Raw genomic sequence first — 23,896 nt, forward strand, 5'->3', positions numbered from 1 at the left:
AACAAAACTTCGGTGGCAACCTTGGGCTATGCTGCCATTTGCCACATTGCGCGTCTAAGCTACCTCCTCCATTACATTCAAAGAAGTTTCCGATTAGCCAGTCGGAGCATTGAACTGAATGGCCAATTAGGGCAGTGAAAAGCTGTGGCATTGATGAACTGTTTGGGGTGAAAAAAAAATTGTGTCCCAGCCAGAGCCTCCATTTGATAGTCGGCATTGCTCCCTCTGAGCTTGCGAACCCAAATGATTGGCACATGGCCCCAATGGGGTCACGATCTACAGTTTGAGAACCCCTGTCTTATGTTCTACACTAGCCTCCAATTTCCTGCCTCTAATTTCAAATTCCTTCCAGTTCTGATGAAAGCTTATCAACCTAGGTCATTCAATTGTGTGTCTCTCTCTCTCTCGCCAAAGATGCTGCCAGACCTGCTGAATACTTTTCCAGCCTTTTCTGTTTATATTTTATGGCCTTTGTCCCATCTGTTTGAATTATAATAATACTCTGGTCCCATAGGTGAAAACAGCTGATAAACATATTTGTACTGCTGCCAAACTCCCTGTGGTTTTCATGACTTTTGTATTTCCTCACATTGAGAGGAAAGAGTTGAGCGGTGGAGCAGGTGGTTAATATTGTCAACTGTTCCTGATGGCTGCCACCACACACGTAGTCAGACTAGTTCCTGCTGCCCGTTGTCCAGATGTTACTAGCGGTATCCCTTGGGGATCTATACTCGGGCCTCGCAGCTTTTCACTGTATTTGTAAATGAAATGGGATGAAAGAATAGAAAGCCACGTATCCATGTTTGTTGACAGCACCAAGTTAGGTGCCACTGTTAATAGTGTAGTTGAGAGTAGAAACCTACACAGTGACAGATTAATTGAGTGGACGAGTCTGTGGCGACGAAGCTCAATGTAGGGGAGCGTTAGGTCATTCACTTTGGACCTAAGATAGATGAGAGTATTTTATAAATGGGAGTGGCTAGGAACTGTGGAGGAGCACGGAAATTTAGTGCTTTAATCCCAGAACTATTAAAAATTAGTGGACACGTACAAAAAAAATCTTAAAAGGCTAATTGAATCTTGGCCTTTATTTCAAGGGGTCTGGAATACAAAAAGTGGAAGTTGCATTGCAGTTTTATAAAACTCTGGTTAGACCCTATTTAGAGTGCTGCAATCAGTTCTGGGTGCCACAGCTTAGGAAGGATATATTGGCCCATGAGTCTGTACAGCAGAGATTCACTAGACAAGGGCATTAAACATTATGCCACCATGGGAATGGTGTTATGAGACAGATCAGTTATGATCTAATTGAGTGACAGAACAGGCTCAAGGGGCTGAATGGTTGCCTGCCGTACCTGTGCCCCTTACTCACAACTCTGACTCATGTTAACTACACTGTGTTTAAAACTGTGCCCTAAAGTAGTACAACACATAATCAGTTCAGAAGTGATTTGTTTGGCTCTGTGCTTTGTGCCAAGCACATGTGGAACATATTTGTTTTGGGTTATGTCCACTAGTATGCTGGTTCTCCCTCAGATGCTGTGCCGGTGATGCTGACAGTATGTGTAGTGGAGGGTTCTTCTAAAGAAAGGTCTGGGATGGCAGTCTGTGGTACAGACTGTAGGACTGTAGTCCTCTGGAAACTTCAACTCATCCAAAACTCTGCTGTCTATAACCTACCCCGCTCCAAGCACCACCCACCCATTAATCCTGAACACACTGGCCTACACTGGCTCCCGGCCTAACCTTGAATTTAAAATTTTCATCTTAAAGATCAAATCCCTGAATGTCCTCCCTACCTCTGGAACCTCCTCCATTCTCCAACATTTCTGCGCTGCTGCAATTCTGGCCTCTTGCACATCCCCGCTTTTCTTTGATCCAATATTGGTGAGTCTGTCCAGCTGCCTGTGCCTCAGGTTCTGGAATTTCCTCCCTCACCTCTCCATTTCTCTCTCCTCCTTGGGATGGCTCCCGAAAGCACACCTCTTTGACAAAGCTTTTGGTCACCTGTCTAGATTTCTCCTTATGTGGCTCCATGTCAGATTTTGCCTAATAACCCTCCTGTGAAGCACCTTGAGACATTTCACTGCTTTAACAGGTGCTTTACAAATACAAGTTGTTGCTGCTAGACATGCAATAATTTTCTCAGAAGGTAAAAGTAGGACACTGCTGACTTTTCACTATACCTTTTCTCCACAGCCTGGTAGTACGGCATCAATTTTTGGTTCTCCGGCCACTACAGGTGGATTCTTTAGCGGACTGGGAAGAAAGCCAAGCTTGGATGCAGGTGCTCGGAATCCGTTTGGACAGATGAGCTTTGGATCAACTGAGGCTGCTAGTGAGTTCAATGGAATTTTTTTTGGGATGGCAGTCTTTGGGAGATATGTGGTATTCCTGGCTTGTGTATTGCTCAGAAAAGGGAGCCGCTGACTGATTTGTGTTTAAAAGCAGCATAATTTATTGACCCCCATCTCCGCACATGATTGCTTAATAAAACCATGAGGGTTCCATCTCGTAGCTGGGGTGAGACTGGGACAGTTTCTGATATTGAATCTGAACCCAGTTGAAAGCCTGGATCAAAAGCAGTAGTTTGTTGGATCAGGATTTCCTGTTCCAGGTGATAGGTAGATTCCCATGGGAATTTCCCTGAAATTTCAGCCCTGGCTCGATGGGTAGCACTCTTGCCTCTGAATCAGAACGTTGTGGGTTCAAGGCAAGCCTTACTCCAGAGACCTGAGCACGAAATCTAGGCTGATCCTCCCAGTGCCATTACTGTGGTAGCACTATACCAGTGGTTTTCAACCTTTTTTTATTATAAAACAATATATTGCAAAATTCTGTGGAACCCCAACAGCCCTCCCCTATCGAGTTTTTTTTATATGAATAATTATTTTTCATTAAATGTAAGAACAATATAACATGAAAAATTTAAAAATTTGGTACAATTTTCACATGATTTGAAGTTGCACGGATCCCTTCATGAATGCCTGGGGAATCCTTGTGTTCTGGGGAACCCTGGTTGAAAAACGCTGCACTACACTGTCGAAGGTTCTGTCTGTCAGATAAGAATCGAGACCCAATCTCTGGTGGGTGTAAAAAAAAAAAATCCTGTGGCACTTTTTGAAAGAAAAGCAAATAAATTATTGCCAATGCCCTGGTCAATATTTACCCCACAACCAATATCCCAAAATCAGATTATCTGGGCATTGCTGTGTGTGAACTTTCCCTGCATAAATTGATGCCTGTGTTACCGAAGTGACTGCACTTCAGGACTCCTGAAGTTGTGAAAGGTGCTTTATAAATGCAAGTCTGTTTTTATACAGATGGAGCTGGTAACAGAAAAGGGGAAAAATTGCAACATGGTATTCTTTTTAACTCAGCTTGACCTTGTCTCACACCCTGTATGAACTGGAGTGTACTCAGCATCTGTGCGTTGGCTTAAAACCTAGCCCTATCGGGGCCGATGATGTGGCTGTTTCACTCTTGGACATATTTGTTTGTAGGTGATCTAGGCCTCGCTTATTGACCTGTCTCATTAGGAGCAGTAATGGTGACTGAGTCATCCCACTGAAACACAACTAAAGCTCATCATTTAAAGTCACCACTAATGCAGTAAACACATAGCCCAGTCAAACTACCATATGCCAAAATGAGGAACAATGTACCAATAAAACTGAAAAGAACCTTACCAATTAACTCCTAATGGTATTAACTGTTTCTATAAGATGCTGTATTCCCTATGGCCACAGCAGGTTCCAAAGACACTGTATGCACCCTCTCCAAGATCAACCATTTCCACTGTGTGGCTGCAGCTCAGCCGCACACTGTTGATCCTTGACTGCCCTGTTACAGCATGGATGGTCTTGTAAGTTACCCCCCAAAATAAACAGCATTTTCAGGTAGATATTCACAGATATGTTAAGTATATGATAACTATTAATGACATATTTAAACATAACACTTAATAGTAGTGCAGAGCTAAACCTTGTGCATTTTTACCAGGGATTCCACACACACTGGAGGGGCCTGACTAAGTTCTGATGCCTATGATTCTGTATATGTTTCCAATCTTGTTTTGTTCTAATGTTGCCTGATCTTCCTTTTCATGTCCCTGTCAATAATTTCTGTTTTACACATCCTGATTTTTCTGTCAATCAAATCCTAAGGCCGTAGACAGTTCGCCAACTGTCAAAGGCCTTCTCGCACTCCTGTGTGGGTGTTAGTTTTCTGTCATCCTGGGTCCTATTCCTTATGACAGACGTCACCTTTCAATCTGTTCTTTGCATGCAGCCATTTATGTATCAATACAATGCCCCTCGGCCATTTTCAACTTTACAGACACCTATCCGTCATAAAATATCAGCTCTCTCCTGTGGTCCTCTATAATTGAAAGATGAATAGTCCACAAGATGCCATTCTATTTACTCGCCCATGCAAACCCCTCAGGGCCTTATCATAGGAGCTGCCAAAATCAAAGGGATAATCAAAAGGGTCTGGTAGCACAGTTATGTTACTGGGCGAGTTATCCAGAGGCCTGGATTAATGATCCTGTGGCCTGAGTTCAAATCCCACCGCGGTAGCTGGAGAATTTAAATTCAACTAATGGTTCACAAAAGCTCTTTAGGGAAGGAAATCTGCCATCCTGTCAGCCCTTTATGTGACTACAGACCCACAGCAATGTGGTTGGCTCATAATTGCCCTCTGAAATGGCCTAGCAAGCCACTCAGTTGTATTCACCACCTTCTCAAAGGTAATTAGAGATGAGTAATAAATGCTGGCCTGACCAATGACACCACATCCCATGAATACATTTTTAAAAATGCTACTTCTAATGGGATCAATTCCAATTGAAAAAGTACTGGACACAATTAAATTAATTTAGAGAAATCAGGAGCCGTTCCATTTGATTCGCTAACAACCCTTTTGGTGGGGGGGGGAGGGGGGTTCAGTGTCGAGGAAATTTTTTAGTCGGAGGACCTTCTCATGGGTCAGCTCCTAGCTGACACAGTGGTTTATAAGTCTAGGGTGGGCACAGTCTGTGATTTATCTGCCCGTCTTCTATGGTATTTTCCATGCTGGGTGTTCTTGGAGAAGGATCATTGGAGTCTTTGCTTATGCAGGCTGTTTGGCAATTTGCCCAGTTAAACACTTATTAGTGCCCTGGCAGAATTTTTCTTTAGTCACACATACACACACACACACACACACAATCACAGAATCACAGTACAGAAGAGGCCCTTTGGCCCATCAAGTCTGCACCGACACGTGGGAAACACTTGACCTACCTACCTAATCCCATTTCCCAGCACTTGGCCCATAGCTTTGAATGTTATGACGTGCCAAGTGCTCATCCAAGTACTTTTTAAAGGATGTGAGGCAACCCGCCTCCACCACCCCCCCAGGCAGCGCATTCCAGGCTGTCACCACCCTCTGGGTCAAAAAGTTTTTCCTCACACCCCCCTAAACCTCCTGCCCCTCACCTTAAAACTTATGTCCCCTCGTGACTGACCCTTCAACTAAGGAGAACAGCTGCTCCCTATCCACCCTGTCCATACCCCTCATAATCTCGTACACCTCGATCAGGTCGCCCCTCAGTCTTCTCTGCTCCAACAAAAACAAGTCTATGCAACCTCTCTTCCCAGGCAACGTCCTGGTGAATCTGCTCTGCACTCCCTCCAGTGCAATCACATTCTTCTTATAATGTGGCGACCAGAACTGCATACAGTACTCCAGCTGTGGCATCACCAAGGTTCTATACAACTCCAACATGACCTCCCTACTTTTGTAATCTATCCCTCGATTGATAAAGGCAAGTGTTCCATATGCCTTTTTCACCATCCCACGAACAAGCCCCTCCACCTTCAGAGATCTATGGACACACACGCCAAGGTCCCTTTGTTCCTCAGAACTTCCTAGTGCCATGCCATTCATTGAATATTTCCTTGTCAAATTACTTCTTCCAAAGTGAATCACCTCACATTTTTCAGAGTTAAATTCCATCTGCCACTTATCAGCCCATTTGACCATCCCGTCTATATCTTCCTGTAGCCCAAGACACTCAACCTCACTGTTAACCTGGCCAATCTTTGTGTGCTTCACAGTTTAATGATTCCAATGATTTGAAACTCTTGAAACAGCATGGAATACTACTGTTACCATTCAAACTCTTCCATCAGCCCTGATTGCATTTCAATTAATAAACTGCAAGACAGTGCCACAAGTCAGCTGTAATTCACCTGGAATTCCAACAGGACAATGATTAAGATACATCAGAGCTTTTATTTATCTATGGTCACTTCCAGTATAATTTGGGTCAGGAAATTGTCCCACTTTTTTTTTCCCCTGCTACAGTACAGCCAAGATTGGAAAACCCTTTCCCACTGTATAGACTTTGGTGACATTGGTTAAGGGAGTAATAAGAAATAGGGTCTGGATGGAGTAGACCATTTGACTCTTTGAATCTGCTGCAGCATTCAACCCCAGGACACAGGGAGAACACCTCTCAGAATAGTCCTTGGAACTTTTTAACATCCTCTTGAATCATTGGAATAGGCAGAAGGGTCTCTGTTATATGTATCAATAGCTCTGAGCAGGCCTCACTCTTGAGCAATGCACTAGAATGTTGACCCAGATTGTGCTCCAATCCTCAGAGACAAGAGCGCTATAACTTGTATCTTTCACTTGTTTTCTGGATGTGAATGCTGGCAGAGCCAGATTTATTGGCTGTCCTTGGTTGTCCTGAGAGTGGTGACTGGTCTTTTCCTTAAGCTGCTGCAGGCCATCTCTTGACATTATTAGGCAGAGGGATTCCAGGATTTTGATTCTGGTGAGAATAAAGGAATGCCAGTATATATCCAAATCAGGGAGGGTGTGTAAATTGTGGGTGATGGTATTCCCAACTACTCACTGCTCTTGTCCTCCTTTGGTGATTGAGGTCACAGGATTGAGATGCGCTGAGCCAAGCTCTGATGCATTTTGAATTTGGGGTGAGTTTAGAATCATATAGTGCAGAAGGAGACCATTTGGCCCACTGTGCCTGTGCCAGCTCTGAGTTACCAATCTGCCACTTTCCTCTTTCCCCATAGCCCTGGGAACTTCTTCCTTGAAGCTCCTTCAACTCTGTGTTACCTCCTGTATTGAGCTAAAAATGAAATCCAGGTGAACTGAATATCTTCCAACTTTCATTGTTAGAACTGCATCTGTTAAATCATAGAACAAGTTGTTGGGAAAACAATTGAGAGCAGGACACTATTCATTAAAAAAGCAGCCATGTGCTGCAAGGGTAGGGCTGGAAGCAAGGGATTAAATGCCCCTTCTTCATCTGGACCTATGGTCTAGTGCAGTTTAATCAGGCTATTGAGAGGTTAGTTATCAGATGTAATGCTCCCAGTGAGGAACCCTTTCTCATCAGGAGCGGCATTTGGAGACAGGCTGTGCACGTCTTCTCAATTTTAAGTTTATTAGTCAGAACATCGTACCTGGTGGGCATCTGATTTGAATATATTTGTACACACTTTGCAACCAGGAATTGTCAAAACACGGAGTGAGTGGTAGAATAACTTAATTTGAATGTTAAGGGAAGGCGAAAGAAAAACTGTTTTTTGTGTTGAAGTGGACTGCGGGAACACAGTTTCTTTACAGCTCATAGCTGGTTTGAGCAGTAGCTGTACTCACTCTACCAGCTTCACCTTGCAGTCCTTTGAGAAGCTCTGAGATGTCAAACTGTTTTAAGTAGTCTTGTTAAATAGTCCAAAACCAGACTATCCAATCTGCTGGCAGTAGGGTGTACACAGCTTGTGACAAAAGAAGCAACCTAGGTGACCTGTATTTTGTTAAAGGCAGTCATTTGTGCATGGACCATGTTAATAAGTTTAAAGTTCACTGTTTAATTGGGTGTAACTGTGTAGGTTGTAGAGGTGCTCTGAGAACTGAGGTTTGAGGATTTTTACAGCACAGAAATTGGCCGTTTGGCCAACCTGGTCAATATCGGTGTGTTTATGCTCTACACAAACCTCCTCCTACACTCCCTTCATCTAACCCTAATCCTGCATTCCTTTCTCTTGTGTTTACCTAACTTTCCCTTAAATGCATCATAGAACGCTGCCAGATATTCTTTTATGTATGAGTCTTGTGAGGATTTCTAAAATGAATACGTGTCCTAGGGATAATAGTTGAGCAGCCGTCTGCCCAAGTTGGCATTGTAATCCATCAGAGTGCAGAAAGCAAACCCTTGCATTTGTGTGGAACATTAACTGTTGCTTAGTATGCCCTTGAGCACAAAGAGAGAAAGCCCTTGCATCTTGCATCATTGAGAGGAATACTTTGGATTTGTCAGAAAATGCATTGTTAGGTGATGGCTGCACAAATCTAAGTGAGCACAGTTCAGATATTTCACATCAGTTGTGAATGTTGATGATTGGCAAAGTGACCTTTTTCTTAAAAGCCTTGATTCAGTATTTCCTCCACATAGCCTAATAAACACTAACTGCAGTGTAGTCTTGTCAAGTTTGACATTAAGGTAAAAGAGAGAGAACTTGAATTTCTAAAATGCCTGTCACATCCTCAGAATGTTCAGGTGCGCTCTGCAGTTGCTTTTTGACAGATTCTTATCGTTGTTTTGTAGGCCAAGTTCGTGCATTGTAAGCTCCCACAAACAGCAATCTTGTATTACAACTGTGCCTAAAGAAGAGAGAGCGCGACAGAGGGAAAGAGAGAGCGCGACAGAGGGAAAGAGAGAGCGCGACAGAGGGAAAGAGAGAGCGCGACAGAGGGAAAGAGAGAGCGCGACAGAGGGAAAGAGAGAGCACGACAGAGGGAAAGAGAGAGCGCGACAGAGGGAAAGAGAGAGCGCGACAGAGGGAAAGAGAGAGCGCGACAGAGGGAAAGAGAGCGCAACAGAGGGAAAGAGAGTTGCAGTTTTTCAGCAAAAACACTTAAGTGATTCCATCTGCCTACTCAGGTGGAGGGAAAAATCCCCAGAACTATTCAGAGTAGGGGAATTCTGGTGTCCTGGCCAATAGTTACTGTTCAATCATTCCTACAACAGCAACTTGTATAGTGTTAACAGAATCCAAGACTGTTGGTGAAGCTGAAACCAGGACATAGAGGTTTTCTTTAAGATACTTTATTGACTTGTTCAGCTTCACAGCTCTCCTCCGACTCAACTGAATGTCTCAGCTATCACAGAAGCAATTCATTGGCTGTAAAGCACTTTGGGTATGTTCTGAGGTGACGAAAGGCACTATATAAATGCAAGTTTTTTCTTTCAAATAACCAGATAATCATCTTGATTTTCATCGTTCCACCAATGGCAGCCATGACATCAGGTGCCCTGGCTCCAAGTTTAAGAATTCTCTCCCTAAACCCCTCCCTGCCTCTTTCCTCCTTTGTGATGCTCCTTAAAAGCAATCTCACCTGTCCTAATGTCCCATGCGACTTGGGGGCCCAGATTTTGTTTGGTTATGTGCCTGTGAAGTGTCTTGGATGGTATTATGCCAAAGGTGGTATATGTTAATGTCTTGTCAATTACATTGTTAAGGTTAAGGGAAACAGGTGATGGGTATCAATTGTCTTTGAGCACATATAAATAAGTGATAGCTGAGACATTCAGTTGAGTCGGAGGAGAGCTGTGAAGCTGAACAAGTCAATAAAGTATCTTAAAGAAAACCTCTATGTCCTGGTTTCAGCTTCACCAACAGTCTTGGATTCTGTTAACACTATACAAGTTGCTGTTGTAGGAATGATTGAACAGTAACTATTGGCCAGGACACCAGAACTCCCCTACTCTGAATAGTTCTGGGGATTTTTCCCTCCACCTGAGTAGGCAGATGGAATCACTTAAGTGTTTTTGCTGAAAAACTGCAACTCTCTTTCCCTCTGTTGCGCTCTCTTTCCCTCTGTTGCGCTCTCTTTCCCTCTGTTGCGCTCTCTTTCCCTCTGTTGCGCTCTCTTTCCCTCTGTTGCGCTCTCTCTTTCCCTCTGTTGCGCTCTCTCTTTCCCTCTGTTGCGCTCTCTCTTTCCCTCTGTTGCGCTCTCTCTTTCCCTCTGTCGCGCTCTCTCTTTCCCTCTGTCACGCTCTCTCTTCTTTCCCTCTGTCGCGCTCTCTCTTCTTTCCCTCTGTCGCGCTCTCTCTTCTTTCCCTCTGTCGCGCTCTCTCTTCTTTCCCTCTGTCGCGCTCTCTCTTCTTTCCCTCTGTCGCGCTCTCTCTTCTTTCCCTCTGTTGCGCTCTCTCTTTCCCTCTGTCGCGCTCTCTCTTCTTTCCCTCTGTCGCGGTCTCTCTTCTTTCCCTCTGTCGCGCTCTCCCTTTGCCCCCGTCCGTCACGCTCTCCCTTTGCCCCCGTCCGTCGCGCTCTCCCTTTGCCCCCGTCCGTCGCGCTCTCCCTTTGCCCCCGTCCGTCGCGCTCTCCCTTTGCCCCCGTCCGTCGCGCTCTCCCTTTGCCCCCGTCCGTCGCGCTCTCCCTTTGCCCCCGTCCGTCGCGCTCTCCCTTTGCCCCCGTCCGTCGCGCTCCCACCTCTGGTGTCTGGCTGCCGTCATCCGCGTCCCCCCCCTCAGGGAATTGAAATGAGAGCATTAGCCAACTGCAAAAGATGTAAATGGCAGATGAGGTACTTCATTGTGAGCAAAACAACTTGCATTTATATAGAGTCTTTAATATTGTAAAACATCCCATGGGGCCTCACAGGGCGGTTATTTGCCAAAAATTGAAATTGAGTCAGATAAAGCGATATCATGCCTTGTGACTGAAATCTTGGTCGATATGATAGATTTTAAGGAGCCTCTTAAGAGAGGAGCGGGTGGTATTAGAGAGTTTAGAGTGGGGATTCAGCACTTAGGCCAAAAGTGAAGGATACATAAGAGTTGGAGAATTGCAGCGATCTGAGGTTTGTGGGATTTGAGGGATTCCAGAGATAGGAAGGAGAGAGATCTTGGAGGGATTTCAAAATGAAGATGAGAATTTTAAATTTGAGGTGTTGCTGGACTGGAGGCCAATGCAGGGTGAGTGGGACTTGGTGCGAGTAAGGCTGCAGGCAAAGCAAGCAATGGGTGGTTTGGCAGATTTCTACGACTTTTTTTCCCTGCCATTATTGGTATTTTACAGCTTTATAAAATTCAATAGCAAAGTGAAAATGTCAGGATGAAGAATGGATCTCAGATTTTGTTTTCTCCCAAGTATATGCTTAGTATGCCTAAGCTTTTAATATGAAATTTCACTTTGCTAGCAGAAAAGCAGAATGACAAATCTCTGAAGATCATTGAGTGTTCTGAATCACAGAATCACAAAGTGCAGACGAGGCCCTTTGACCCATCAAGTCTGCACTGACACGTGAGAAACACCTGACCTACCTACCTAATCCCATTTACCAGCACTTGGCCCACAGCCTTGAATGTTATGATGTGCCAAGTGCTCATCCAGAGGCTTTTTAAAGGATGTGAGGCAACCCGCCTTCACCGCCCTCCCAGGCAGCGCATTCCAGACCGTCACCACCCTCTGGATAAAAAAGTTTTTCCTCACACCCCCTAAACCTCCTGCCCCTCCCCTTGAACTTATGTTCCCTTGTGACTGACCCTTCAACTAAGGGGAACAGCTGCTCCCTATTCACCCTGTCCATGCCCCTCATAATCTTGTACACCTCGATCAGGTCGCCCCTCAGCCTTCTCTGCTCCAACGAAAACAACCCAAGTCTATCCAGCCTCTCTTCATAACAAATGTTTCATCCCAGGCAACATCCTGGTGAATCTCCTCTGCACCCCCTCCAGTTCAATCATATCCTTCCTATAATGTGGCGACCAGAACTGCACACAGTACTCTAGCTGTGGCCTCACCAAGGCTCTATACAGCTCCAACATGACCTCCCTATTTTTGTAATCTATGCCTTGATTGATAAAGGCAAGTGTCCCATATGCCTTTTTAACCACCCCACGAACATGCCCCTCCGCCTTCAGAGATCTAAGGACACACACCTCAAAATCCCCTTGTTCCTCAGAACTTGCTAATGTCATGCTGTTCATTGAATACTTCTTTGTCAAATTACTCCTTCCAAAGTGTATCACCTCACACTTTTCAGGGTTAACTTCCATCTACCACTAATTTTCCCATTTGACCATCCTGTCTATATCTTCCTGTAGCCCAAGACACTCAAGCTCACTGTTAACCACCTGGCCAATCTTTGTGTCATCTGCAAACTTACTAATCATAACCCCAACATAGTCATCTATGTCGTTTATATAAATGACAAATAATAGAGGACCCAGCACAAATCCCTGTGGCATACCACTGGACATAGGCTTCCAGTCACTAAAGCATCTGTTTGTCATCACTCTCTGTCTCTTACAACTAAGCCAATTTTGAATCCACCTTGTCAAATTACTCTGTATCCCATGTGCATTTGTCTTCTTTGTAAGTCTCCCATGTGGGATCTTGTCAAAGGCTTTGCTGAAATCCATATAAACTACATCAACTGCACTACCCTCATCTACACACCTGGTAACTTCCTCAAAAAATTCAATCAAATTTGTTAGGCATGACCTCCCTCTGACATAGCCATGCTGACTATCCCTGATCAAACCTTGCTTCTCCAAGTGGAGATAGATCCTCTCCTTCAGAATTTTCTCCAATAGTTTCCCTACCACTAAAGTGAGATTCACTGGTCTGTAGTTCCCTGGCTTATCCTGAGCTGTTGTCTTCATTCTGAAATCAAGATTTCCTTAGGTTTCCTCTCGCTCTTCCTCAGTACCTCTGCTATGAGACTGCTAAGCTTTTTTTTTTATTCATTCAGGGGACGTGGGCTTCGCTGGCTGGGCCAGCATCTATTGCCCATCCCTAGTTGCCCTTGAGAAGGTGATGGTGAGCTGCCTTCTTGAACGACTGCAGTCCATGTGCTGTAGGTACACCCACAGTGCTGTTAGGAAGCGAGTTCTCGGGTTTTGACCCAGTGACAGTGAAGGAGGGGCGATATATTTCCAAGTCAGGATGGTGTGTGACTTGGAGAGGAATTTCCAGGTAGTGGTGTTCCCATTTATCTGCTGCCCTTGTCCTTCTAGATGGTAGTGGTTCTGGTTTTGGAAGGTGCTGTCTAAGAAGCCTTGGTTAATTCCTGCAGTGCACCTTGTAGATGGTACACACTGCTCCTATGTGTGTCGGAGGTGGTGGGAGTGAATGATTGTGGATGTGTTGCCAGTCAAGCGGGCGGCTTTGTCCTGGATGGTGTCAAACTTCTCGAGTGTTATGGGAGCTGCATTCATCCAGGCACGTGGAGAGTATTCCATCACACTCCTGACTTGTGGCTTGTAGATAGTGAGCAGACTTTGGGGAGTCAGAAGGTGAGTTACTCACCGCAGGATTCCTAGCCTCTTACCCACTCTTGTAGCCGCAATATTTATATGACTAGTCCAGTTCAGTTTCTGGTCAATGGTGACCCCCCCAGGATGTTGAAAGTAGGAGATTTAGTGATGGTAATGTCATTGAACGTTAGGGAGTGATGGTTATATTCTCTCTTGTTGGAGATGGTCATTGCCTGGCACTTGTGTGGTGCAAATGTTACTTGCCATTTGTCAGCCCAAGCCTGGATATTGTCCAGGTCTCGCTGAATTTGGCATTGGACTGCTTCAGTATCTGAGGAGTCACGAATGGTGCTGAATATTGTGCAATCATCAGCGAACATCCCCACTTCTGACCTTATGATGGAAGGAAGGTCATTGATGAAGCAACTGAAGATGGTTGGACCAAGGACACTACCCTGAGGAGCTCCTGCAGTGATATTCTGGAGCTGAGATGACTGACCTCCAACAACCACAACCATCTTCCTTTGTGCTAGGTATGACTCCAGCCAGTGGAGAGTTTTCCCCCGATTCCCATTGACTGCAGTTTTGCTAGGGCTCCTTGATGCCACACTCAGTCAAACGCAACCTTGATGTCAAGGGCATCACTTTGGGAGTTCAGCTCTTTTGTTCATGTTTGAACCAAGGCTGTAGTAAGTTCAGGCCTTCAGTGGCCCTGGTGGAATCCAAGCAAAGCATCAGTGAGCAGGTTATTGCTAAGTATGTGCCGCTTGATAGCACTGTTGATGACCCCTTCCATTATTTTACCGATGATCGAGAGTAGATTGCTGGGGTGGTAATTGGCCAGATTGGATTTGTCCTACTTTTTGTGTACAGGACATACCTGAGCAATTTTGCACATAGTCTGGTAGATGCCAGTGTTGTAGCTGTACTGGAATAGCTTGGCTAGGGGCATGGCAAGTTCTGGAGCACAAGTCTTCAGTATTATTGCCAGAATATTGTCAGGGCCCATAATCTTCACACTATCCAATGCCTTCAGCCGTTTCTTGATAACATGCGGAGTGAATTGAGTCGGCTGAAGTCTGGCATCTGTGAAGCTGGGGACCTAGGGAGGAGGCCGAGATGGATCATCCACTTGGCACTTCTAGCTGAAGACTGTAGCAAATGCTTCAGCCTTCTCTTTTGCACTGATGTGCTGGGCTCCCCCATTATTGAGGATGGGGATAATTGTGGAGCCTCCTCCTCTAGTGAGTTGTTTAATTGTCCACCACAATTCACGATTGGATGTTGCAGGACTGCAGAACTTAGATCTGATCCGTTGGTTGTGGGATCGTTCAGTTCTGTCGGTCACTTGCTGCTTATGCTGTTTGGCACGCAAGCAGTCCTGTGTTATAGCTTCACCAGGTTGACACCTCATTTTTAGGTATGCCTGGTTCTGCTCCTGACATGCCCTCCTGCACTCTTCATTGAACCAGGGATTAATGGTAATGGTAGAGTGGGCCATGAGGTTACAGATTATGTTCGAGTACAGTCCTGCTGCTGCTGATGGCCCACATGGCTCGTGGATGCCCAATCTTGAGTCGCTAAATCTGTTTGAAGTCAATCCCATTTAGCACGGTGGGAGTGCAACACAACACGGTGGAGGGTATCCTCAATATGAAGACGGGACTTTTTTCTCCACAAGGACTGTGCGGTGGTCACTCCTACCGATACTGTCATGGACAGATGCATCTGCGGCAGGCAGGTTGGCGAGGATGAAGTCAAGTATGTCTTTATCTTGTGTTGGTTCCCTCACCACCTGCTGCAGGCCCAATCTGACAGCTATGTCTTTGACTCGGCCAGCTTGGTTAGTACTGAGCCACTCTTGGTGATAGACATTGATGTCCCCCACTCAAAGTACATTCTGTGCCATTGGTGTTCAACATGGAGGAGCACTGATTCATCAGCTGAAGGAGGGCGGTACGTGGAAATCAGCAGGAGGTTTCCTTGCCCATGTTTAACCTGATGCCATGAGAATTCCTAGGTGGATGTTGAGGACCCCCAGGGCAACTCCCTCCTGACTGTATATCATTGTGCTGCCACCTCTGGTGGGTCTGCCCTGCCTATGGGACAGGACATACCCAGGGATGGTGATGGTGGTGCCTGCGACATTATCTGTAAGATATGATTATGTGAGGATGACTATTGCTTGACTAGCCTGTGAGACAGCTCTCCCAATTTTGTGTGGCACTGACCCCCCAGATGTTAGTAAGGTGGACTTTGCAGGGTTGACAGGGCTGAGTTTGCCGTTGTCGCTTCTGGTGCCTAGTTTGATGCTGGGCGGTCCATTGGTTTCATTCCTTTTTTGAGACTTTGTAGTGGTTTGCTAAGCCATTTCAGAGGGCATTTAAGAATCGAACACATTGCTGTGGATCTGGAGTCATGTGTAGGCCAGTAAGGATGGCAGATTTCCTTCCCTAAAGGACATTAGTGAATCAGATGGGTTTTATAACAATTAACAATGGTTATCATTAGATTTTTAATTCAATATTTTTTATTGAATTCAAATTCCACCATTTTACTGTGGTGGGATTCAAACCAGGGTCCCCAGAGCATTACAAAAACAGAATTACCTGGAAAAACTCAGCAGGTCTGGCAGCATCGGCGGAGAAGAAAAGAGCTGACGTTTCGAGTCTTCATGACCCTTCAACAGAACATGAGGTCATGAGGACTCGAAACGTCAACTCTTTTCTTCTCCGCTGATGCTGCCAGACCTGCTGAGTTTTTCCAGGTAATTCTGTTTTTGTTTTGGATTTCCAGCGTCCGCAGTTTTTTGTTTTTATCCCCAGGGCATTACCCTGGTTCTCTGGATTACTGGCCCAGCGACTGCCATTCTGCAGAATTCAGCTGTTTAAGACTTAATCTTAACATCTGGCCAGTATGTCCTGATTTATTGGATCTTTTAATTTTAACCCAGTGATATACACATGATGGACCTTGGCTCTTTACAATAGCAACAATGCGCATTTGTATAGCACATGTATATGAACATATGAATTAGGAGAAGGAGTAGGCCACTTGGCCCCTCAAGTCTGCTATGCCATTTATTAAGATCATGGCTGATTTGGTTGTAACCTCAATCCCATATTCTTGCCTACCCCTGAAATCCTTTCACCCCCTTGTTAATCAGAATCTCTCTAGCTCTGCCTGAAAAATATTCAAAAACTCTGCTTCCAGGCTTTTTGAGGAAGAGAGTTCCAAAGACTCAAGACCCTCAGAGAAAACAATTTCTCCTCATCTCTGTCTTAAATGAGCAACCCTTTTTTTTAAACAGTGACCCCTAGTTTTAGATTCTCCCACAAGAGGAAACATCCTCTCCACATCCACCTTGTCAGACCCCTCAGGATCTTATATGTTTCAATCAAGTCGCCTCTTACTCTTCTAAACTCCAGTGGACACAAGCCTAGCCTGTTCAACATTTCCTCATAAGACAACCCACCCATTCCTGGTATTAGCCTAGTAAACCTTCTATGAACTGATTCTAACGCATTTACATCTTTCATTAAATAAGGAGACCAGTACTGTACACAATACTCAGATGTGGTCTCACCAGTGCCCTGTACAACTGAAACATAACCTCCCTACTTTTGTAATAGATTTTGCTCAGAATAAACAATAACATTCTATTAGCTTTCCTAATTACTTGCTGTACCTGCCTTTTGTGATTCATGCACTATATCACCCTGATCCCTCTGAATCTGAGTTCTACAATCTCTTACCATTTAGACCATCTTTTTTATTATTCTTGCCAAGATGCATAATTTCACATTTGCCCACATTATACTCCATTTGCCAGATCTTTGCCCACTCAATCAACCTATCTATGTCACTTTGTAGCCTCCTTATGCCCTCTTCATATCTTTAACATAGTAAAACATTCCAAGGTACTTCACAAGAGCAATTATCAGACAAAGTTTGACACCAAATCACAAGAGGGATATTGGGAGAGGTGAGATGGATTTAAAGGAGCTTTTTAAAAGAGGAGACAAAGACAAGAGTTTTAGGGAGGAAATTCCAGAGCTTAGCACCAAGGCAGTTGAAGGCATAGTTGTCATTACTGGATAACTGGAGATTCATACTATGACAAAACCTGATCATTGGCCTACATTTAGTACCTTTGCACTTAGACATTCATTGTTGGAGATTTGGAATCACAATTGGCCCAGGAAAGATTATTTTTTCCTCAGTTGCTGAGGGTCACAATTCAACTTTTTTGTTATTCGTATGGCTGGGGAAGCAGCCATTGTTCGACGTTGAGGTTAACAATCGATTCAACAACTTCATCTGATGCAGTGTGAATGGTTGTGATGCCTCCAGGAATGGATTTTCAAGATAGCAGTTCAATATGTGGGCAATAGTCTGACTTAGCCTCAGCCACAATTTGAGCTGTTCCTCATTTTCCACTTGTGGAGCAAATGTTCACAACTTCCCTGGCCTGTCCTCAAACAATTAAGGGTCATCCAGATTTTCCATGGAAGGTTGAAATGAGGGACTTTACTATTCTGGTCAGTTACCAGGTTGAGGTTAGCGATGTTTGTAGTTAGCCAGGTGGTGTGCCATCGAGAGGTGGGGTTGTCGTTAGTTTATAGGTGTGGAGTGGGTTCCAGTTGGCACTGCAGGATTTCAGATGAGTGCATGCAGTTTTTCTGAGGTCCTGTGTCAATGGGAGTCCTTCGTTAGCTGTCACCCAGGGCAGTAGAGCCAACACACTATGCACTGCTTCCCTCCCCTGGTCTAGCCAACAGCAGTGGCTGCCATACAAATGTAATTAGTCACCCCTTGGAAGCCGTGAGGATTATTTCTGGGACATTGAGCCCAACACAGCATGAATGGCTTCCTATGCTGGACTTCCCGATGTCCTCGAGGAAAATATTCTCCTTAAAGGACAATTGAACTGAGCCCTGACAGTTTGTTTTTCTTCATGTGAATGACAAGCATCTCCTGAATTTGCATTCAAAAACATAAAATGAAATTTGCTTTCCAAAATGTCCTTCATTAGTTCTACATTTCCCATAGGAACTCTTCCACATTTTGAAAATATTTGGAGAAATCCACAATTCCCACCCTGCTGGAGAGGTGACTTTCTGAAGGGAATTGGATATATACTTGAAAAGGAAAAAATTGGAAACTATGGGGCAAGAGGAAGGAGAATGAGCTAATTACGGAGATGGTGGTGTGGTGGTAATATCGCTCAGCTAATAATCCAGGGGCCCAAGATAAAGCTCTGGGACACTGGTTCAAATCCGATTTAAATTCAAGTGAAGTAAGCTCCAATTGAAAGTTAGCCTTAGTAATGAAGACTCTGTGACTATCATCCATTGCTGTAAAAATCCATCTGGTTCACTAATGAAGGAAATCTGCCATCCTTACCTGATCAGGTGACTGCAGATCCACAGCAATGTGATTGACTCTTAACTACTCAAGGGCAATTGGAGATGGGCAACAAATGCTGGCCTTTCCAGCGACGACCACATTCCTTGAACAAATAGAAAAACATTGGATAGCTCTTTCAAAGAGCCAACACTGACACAATGGACTGAATAGCTTCCTTGAATGCTGTATCATTCTGTGACTTTCAAAACTCTCAGTTGAATTCCTGTTAACTTCACTTGGGATTCATTATCAAGGGTTATGAGACCATGATTCTGTTTTACTCAAAGCACTTTTACTAAGCTTGCCATTTTGATTTGCTGTCAGTTTGTCTCTGTTAACATTCTCGCCTCTAATCCAAAGGTTGTAGTTCAAACCTCCCAACAACCTTGAACACCTAATTTCGGCTGACAGTCCAGTGCATGACTGAATTAGTGCCATGTTGTTGGAGATGCCAACTTTCAAATAAAGCGTGAGGTTGAGCCATCTTCTGTGCATGTAAATGATGCCATTGCACTCAAAATAGAACAGGGAGTTTGCCCAGTGTTCTAACCAACATACTTCCTCAACCAACATCACAACTTAATAAATTGATGCTTGAGGGACCTTGCCATGAAATTGGCCTGTGTGTCAACAGTGACAACAAGATGTTTTGACGATGAAAGATGCCATGTAAATGCAAGTTCCTTCTAATGAACATCCTGTAGTCATGTGATCTGTTGAATGTTTTATTTTGACCTGTGATAGAAATAATAATGGTGTTTAGCTGACAGGCTAAATGCTCACGAACAATCCTGTATTTCTATAGCGTGTTTCACAATCTCAGGAAATCCCAAAGCACTTTATAGGGAATTGTAGCAACTAATTTGCATACAGCAATCTCCCACAAAAGTCATTAAGGTAATGGACCAGATAATGGGGGTGAAATTGGAGGAGCCAGGGACTCGAAACTGGCAGAACTGACCTTTTCTCCCCCCAACTTCCGCCATGCCTCAGGCCCCTGCGATTGAGTTCAGCTGAAGTCAGTGACGCCAGATATCAGATGGGGGTCTTCACAGGTAAATGATACTGAGGGTGCAACTTTGCTGATGGGTATCTGCCTTTCACCAGATGCGCAAAACTTGTTTGGGAACAGCGGCGCCAAGACGTTTGGGTATGGCAATGCCAGTTTTGGATCAGATCAGAAATCAACAGGCTCGTTCAGCGCTGGCTCTAGTGTCGCTGCCCAGGGATTCGGCAGCTTTTCCACTCCCACAAAACCCCCAGGTAATTAGATGGATTTTTTGAGAACTAACTGGGCAGAGTGGGTTATATATAGACCAATAAAGGGAGGCCAGGCTCTGCTACTGGAGCTGGAAAGAAGAAATTGATGGAGTGAGAAGAATTCACATTTGAAGATTGGAGTGGTCCTCTTTTCAAGTAGCAGGTTTTCAGTTTTGCTTGGGATTCATAAATAGTCTGAATGAAACAGATTATTATTGAATTATAACTCTGCTCAAAATTTTAAATGTATGGAATTATTAAAATGATACTTCCAAATGTCCCAACATATGATCTCAGACATCTGTCTGAGGTAATTGTTTCTTCCCCTTGTCCTTTCTCCCTCACCTGTCTTATCACTCTGCTCATCCTTGTTTGTAAGTTTTGTTCAAATGGTAAACCCAGAACCTTGTGTTGAGTTGTATTGTCTCCTTCATTCAGTCTCCCTCTCCTCTGTTTTTTTTAACAGGTGGTTTTGGTGCTGCTCCTGTGTTTGGCAGTCCTCCAGGCTTTGGTAGCACCCCAACTTTTGGAGGGTCGCCAGCGTTTGGTGGGCCACCAGCTTTTAGTGGATCCATGAGCCCTTCAGGAGGCAAGGTGTTCGGTGAAGGAACGGCAGCTGCCAGTGCTGGAGGGTTTGGGTAAGACCTAGGGAAATGTTTGGTGGGGCTGAGAGGGGTGCAATGGGATGTTTGGATTTGCCTGTGTGTGTTGATAACATGAAATACAGTGAAATCACAATGAGTCAAATTCGGATGGCACAAAATTCCAGTTATGTCGAAGTTGTCAACCATTTCTGCTGACGGAATGGCAAATCCCATAGAATGATGATGAGCTGAAATCCCGTAGTGGTTACTCTGGATTAGCTGAACTTGTCTAAGCTTGTCATATGACCAGGCAGATCAATCAAAGCAGAGTTAGACCACACAGCGCGAAATCACGGAGCGTTGGGCAAGCCATCGTTTGACAATGAGATCTCCCTGTGGAAGGACATGCTAAACCTGTGAGAAAGTTAAGTGATATTGATCAAGAGGTGAAGTTGATAACAGCCAGTGGAAAACCATAGCGTGGAGTGCAAAGTGGACATGGCAAAGGAGTGGGAGACTCCGCCATTGAGTTTTACCATCATTATGAAACACAAGAACACCTCGAACAATTCGGCAAGAAAGGCACCCTCTCCAGCAAGGAAGAGGATGAGAACGGCTGCCTATCCCGATGTTGATGAGGCTCTGCTAACATGACTCAAGGCAGCCCAAGCAGAGAACGTTCCCATCTCCAGTCCAATCCTGCAGGAAGTGGGATTTGCCCTGGTAAAGAAACTGGGCCATTTGGAGTTTACCTGGCATATCGAGCTACATAGAGACCCGTTCATGTGGGAATGGGATCTCCTCATGAAACTGCTTAACACAAATTTGGAGGCGGCTCCCCTGGGATTCAACTCATTGAGATTTTATTGTATTATAAAAACTATAGTTGATTCTATTTGAAATTTTGGGAAAGTATTTGGAGGTTGAGAGTAGTCATCCAGTTTCTTTTGGCCTATCTGCAGTCAGCTTCTGCATCATGAGCCAAATGATCTGGACCTGATCATCTCTCCTTGTGCCCATTCCAAAACTCATCTTGTGCAGAGTCCACCTTATGCTGCCTTGGCCCCATTTGCACTAAACTGCTGACCACCCCAACTTCCAAGCCCGTCCCAAGTTCGTGCTATAATTGTAACTGCTCCCCACTCCATGCCAAAACCGCCATCATTTTCCCCCCTTACCCTTGACGCACACACCCCCCCTCCCCCGTTTCCTACCGCCCCATCTCCAAGCTTCAATGTCCTTGAACACGTTGTTGCCTCCTGGATGTGTGTCCATCCACATGGACATCTTGGTTATATCTGATGGGACCGGAAAAGATGGTGTGTATTCAGACACAATGCAAGCTTTGTGAATGATCGTTTCCTTCCCTACCCCCTGGTCCCAATGTGAAATCTCCTGGGGGAAGCGAAAAAAGAAAATCCTGATGCTAATTTAGGAAAACTCCATGAAATTCTTCTGACTGTGTGGGTAATGCAGCCAGCTCCAGGAAACCACATTAAATCATACAAAAATACAACTCAGCACATAGCTTCACTGCACAAGATGCCTTCTCTCAGGAACTCATCCAGTTCCTGTCTCCAGGACTGTACAATCACATTTATTATATATTTTGGGTATCTTGATGCAGAAGATAGAAATTTTGTGAAGTAGTAGTTCTTGACATTTAACCTTTTTGTATTTTATGCTTCTATCCTCAATTCTCCTGACTCGAATAAATTAGAGTTGACATTTTAAAAAAAGATCTGTATTGCTAAATGCACCCAAATTGGGTGAGAAGGCTGACTCAACCAGTAAATCGGTACCTCATTATTTTTCTCTGAAGCTGTAGACTTAACTGAAAGGAAACTCAGCGCAACAGGATGTAAAATTGATATTGCAAAGTACAGCCACTACCTTCAGGCTTGCAGTATTAATTTGTGCTCCACTTATAAGGGCAGGTTTCAAAGATTAAGCTCGACTGTAGAAGATTAATGTGCTATCTGATTGAGATGTTTAAGATGATTGAAGTATTTAATTGGTTTGATAGAGGGGTGGAACGCGGAACTAGGGGGTGTAACCTTAAAATTAGAACAAGGCTGTTCAAGGGTGATGTCAGAAAACACTTCATCCCAGAAAGGGTGATGAAAATATGGAACTCGCTCCCACCATCCCCCAAACCCCCCCCCCAAAGAAAACCTGTGGAGACTAGATGCTTATTGAAAATTTCAAAACTGAGATTGATGGTTGGCAAGGGTATTAAGGGTTTCAGAACCAAAGGCAGGTACATGGAGTTAAGATACAGATTGGACATGGCCTAATTGAATGGTGTAACAGACTCCAGGAGATGAGTGGCCTCCTCCAGTTTAAATGTAATTGCTTCAGTGATGCACTTGTATTCTGTGTAGACATTTGGATCATCATGATGAGTTTTGCGATGTGAGTATTGATATAAAAATATAATTTCTCCTTTACATTAGTGCTTGTTTAGTTCAGATTCGGGGAGACTGACATCAATGTGCCAGCTCTTCACATTTGTGTTACTAAATCTGATTCCCTTATCCTGATGACAGATAGAGCCAGTGTTGCTTGAGTCTGTGATTCTACCCCCAGCTGATGGGAACTGGATTTCATTTCATCAACACAGATTTAGCTCATGGACACTGGTCCCCCTGGATTTATGCAATATGAAATACTTAAAATCTGTTCAATCCATAAAAAGCTCTGGATATTCCTGTATATAGAATGATACAGCACAGAAGGTGCCCATTTGGCCCATCGTGTCTGTACCAGCTCTTTGTGAAAGATACCCAATTGGTCCTGCTTACTGCCCTTTGCACATGGTCATGCAATTTTCTTCCCTTTCAAGCACAGTATTTATCCCTTCTGGGAGTTACTGTTCAATCTGCTTCTACTGCTCTTTCGGGCAGCGCATTGCACATTGTCATAACTCTGTTCTGAAAAAATAACTAGTACCAAATGCACTAGAATTGGGAAAGGAAGATGATTCACTTAGTAAAGGCTTTAAGCCTTTTCTTCACAGAAGCTTTTATTTTTCCTAAAATGCCAAGTATTTGGCCCTATCATTGATTGAACTGACCCACATTGTTTCCCTTGCCCTGCTATCAATTTTAAGTTCTACACAAGGAGCCTCATCTGTGTGGCTGCCTACATTTCCACTGTTGCCTAATTAGATCAGCCTCTAATCAAAACCCAATAGCAGAAACTGAAAATGCTTGTCAAACATGTAGCTGGTGCATTGGCAGCACCATTGGGAAGGACAGGGAAGGTCACCATTGACCATAAACTGAACTGGACCAACCATCCTGAATATTGGGGCTACAAAAGCAGGCCAGAGGCTGGGAATTCTGTGGCGAGTAACTTG

The 23,896-nt window shown here is 44.4% G+C and overlaps 1 protein-coding gene across 1 annotated transcript in view; it reads left to right on the forward strand.

The window, feature by feature from the left end:
* nup214 (nucleoporin 214) overlaps nucleotides 1-23,896 on the forward strand; it is a 121,892-nt gene that overhangs the window by 92,527 nt on the left and 5,469 nt on the right. The window contains exons 31-33 of the mRNA XM_041194465.1: nucleotides 2,200-2,338; nucleotides 19,799-19,954; nucleotides 20,418-20,589. Of these exons, the coding sequence (XP_041050399.1) occupies nucleotides 2,200-2,338; nucleotides 19,799-19,954; nucleotides 20,418-20,589 (467 nt within the window). The remainder of the gene's footprint in view (nucleotides 1-2,199; nucleotides 2,339-19,798; nucleotides 19,955-20,417; nucleotides 20,590-23,896) is intronic.

Source organism: Carcharodon carcharias, chromosome 8 (genome assembly GCF_017639515.1).
Source record: "Carcharodon carcharias isolate sCarCar2 chromosome 8, sCarCar2.pri, whole genome shotgun sequence".
Lineage (NCBI taxonomy): Eukaryota > Metazoa > Chordata > Chondrichthyes > Lamniformes > Lamnidae > Carcharodon > Carcharodon carcharias.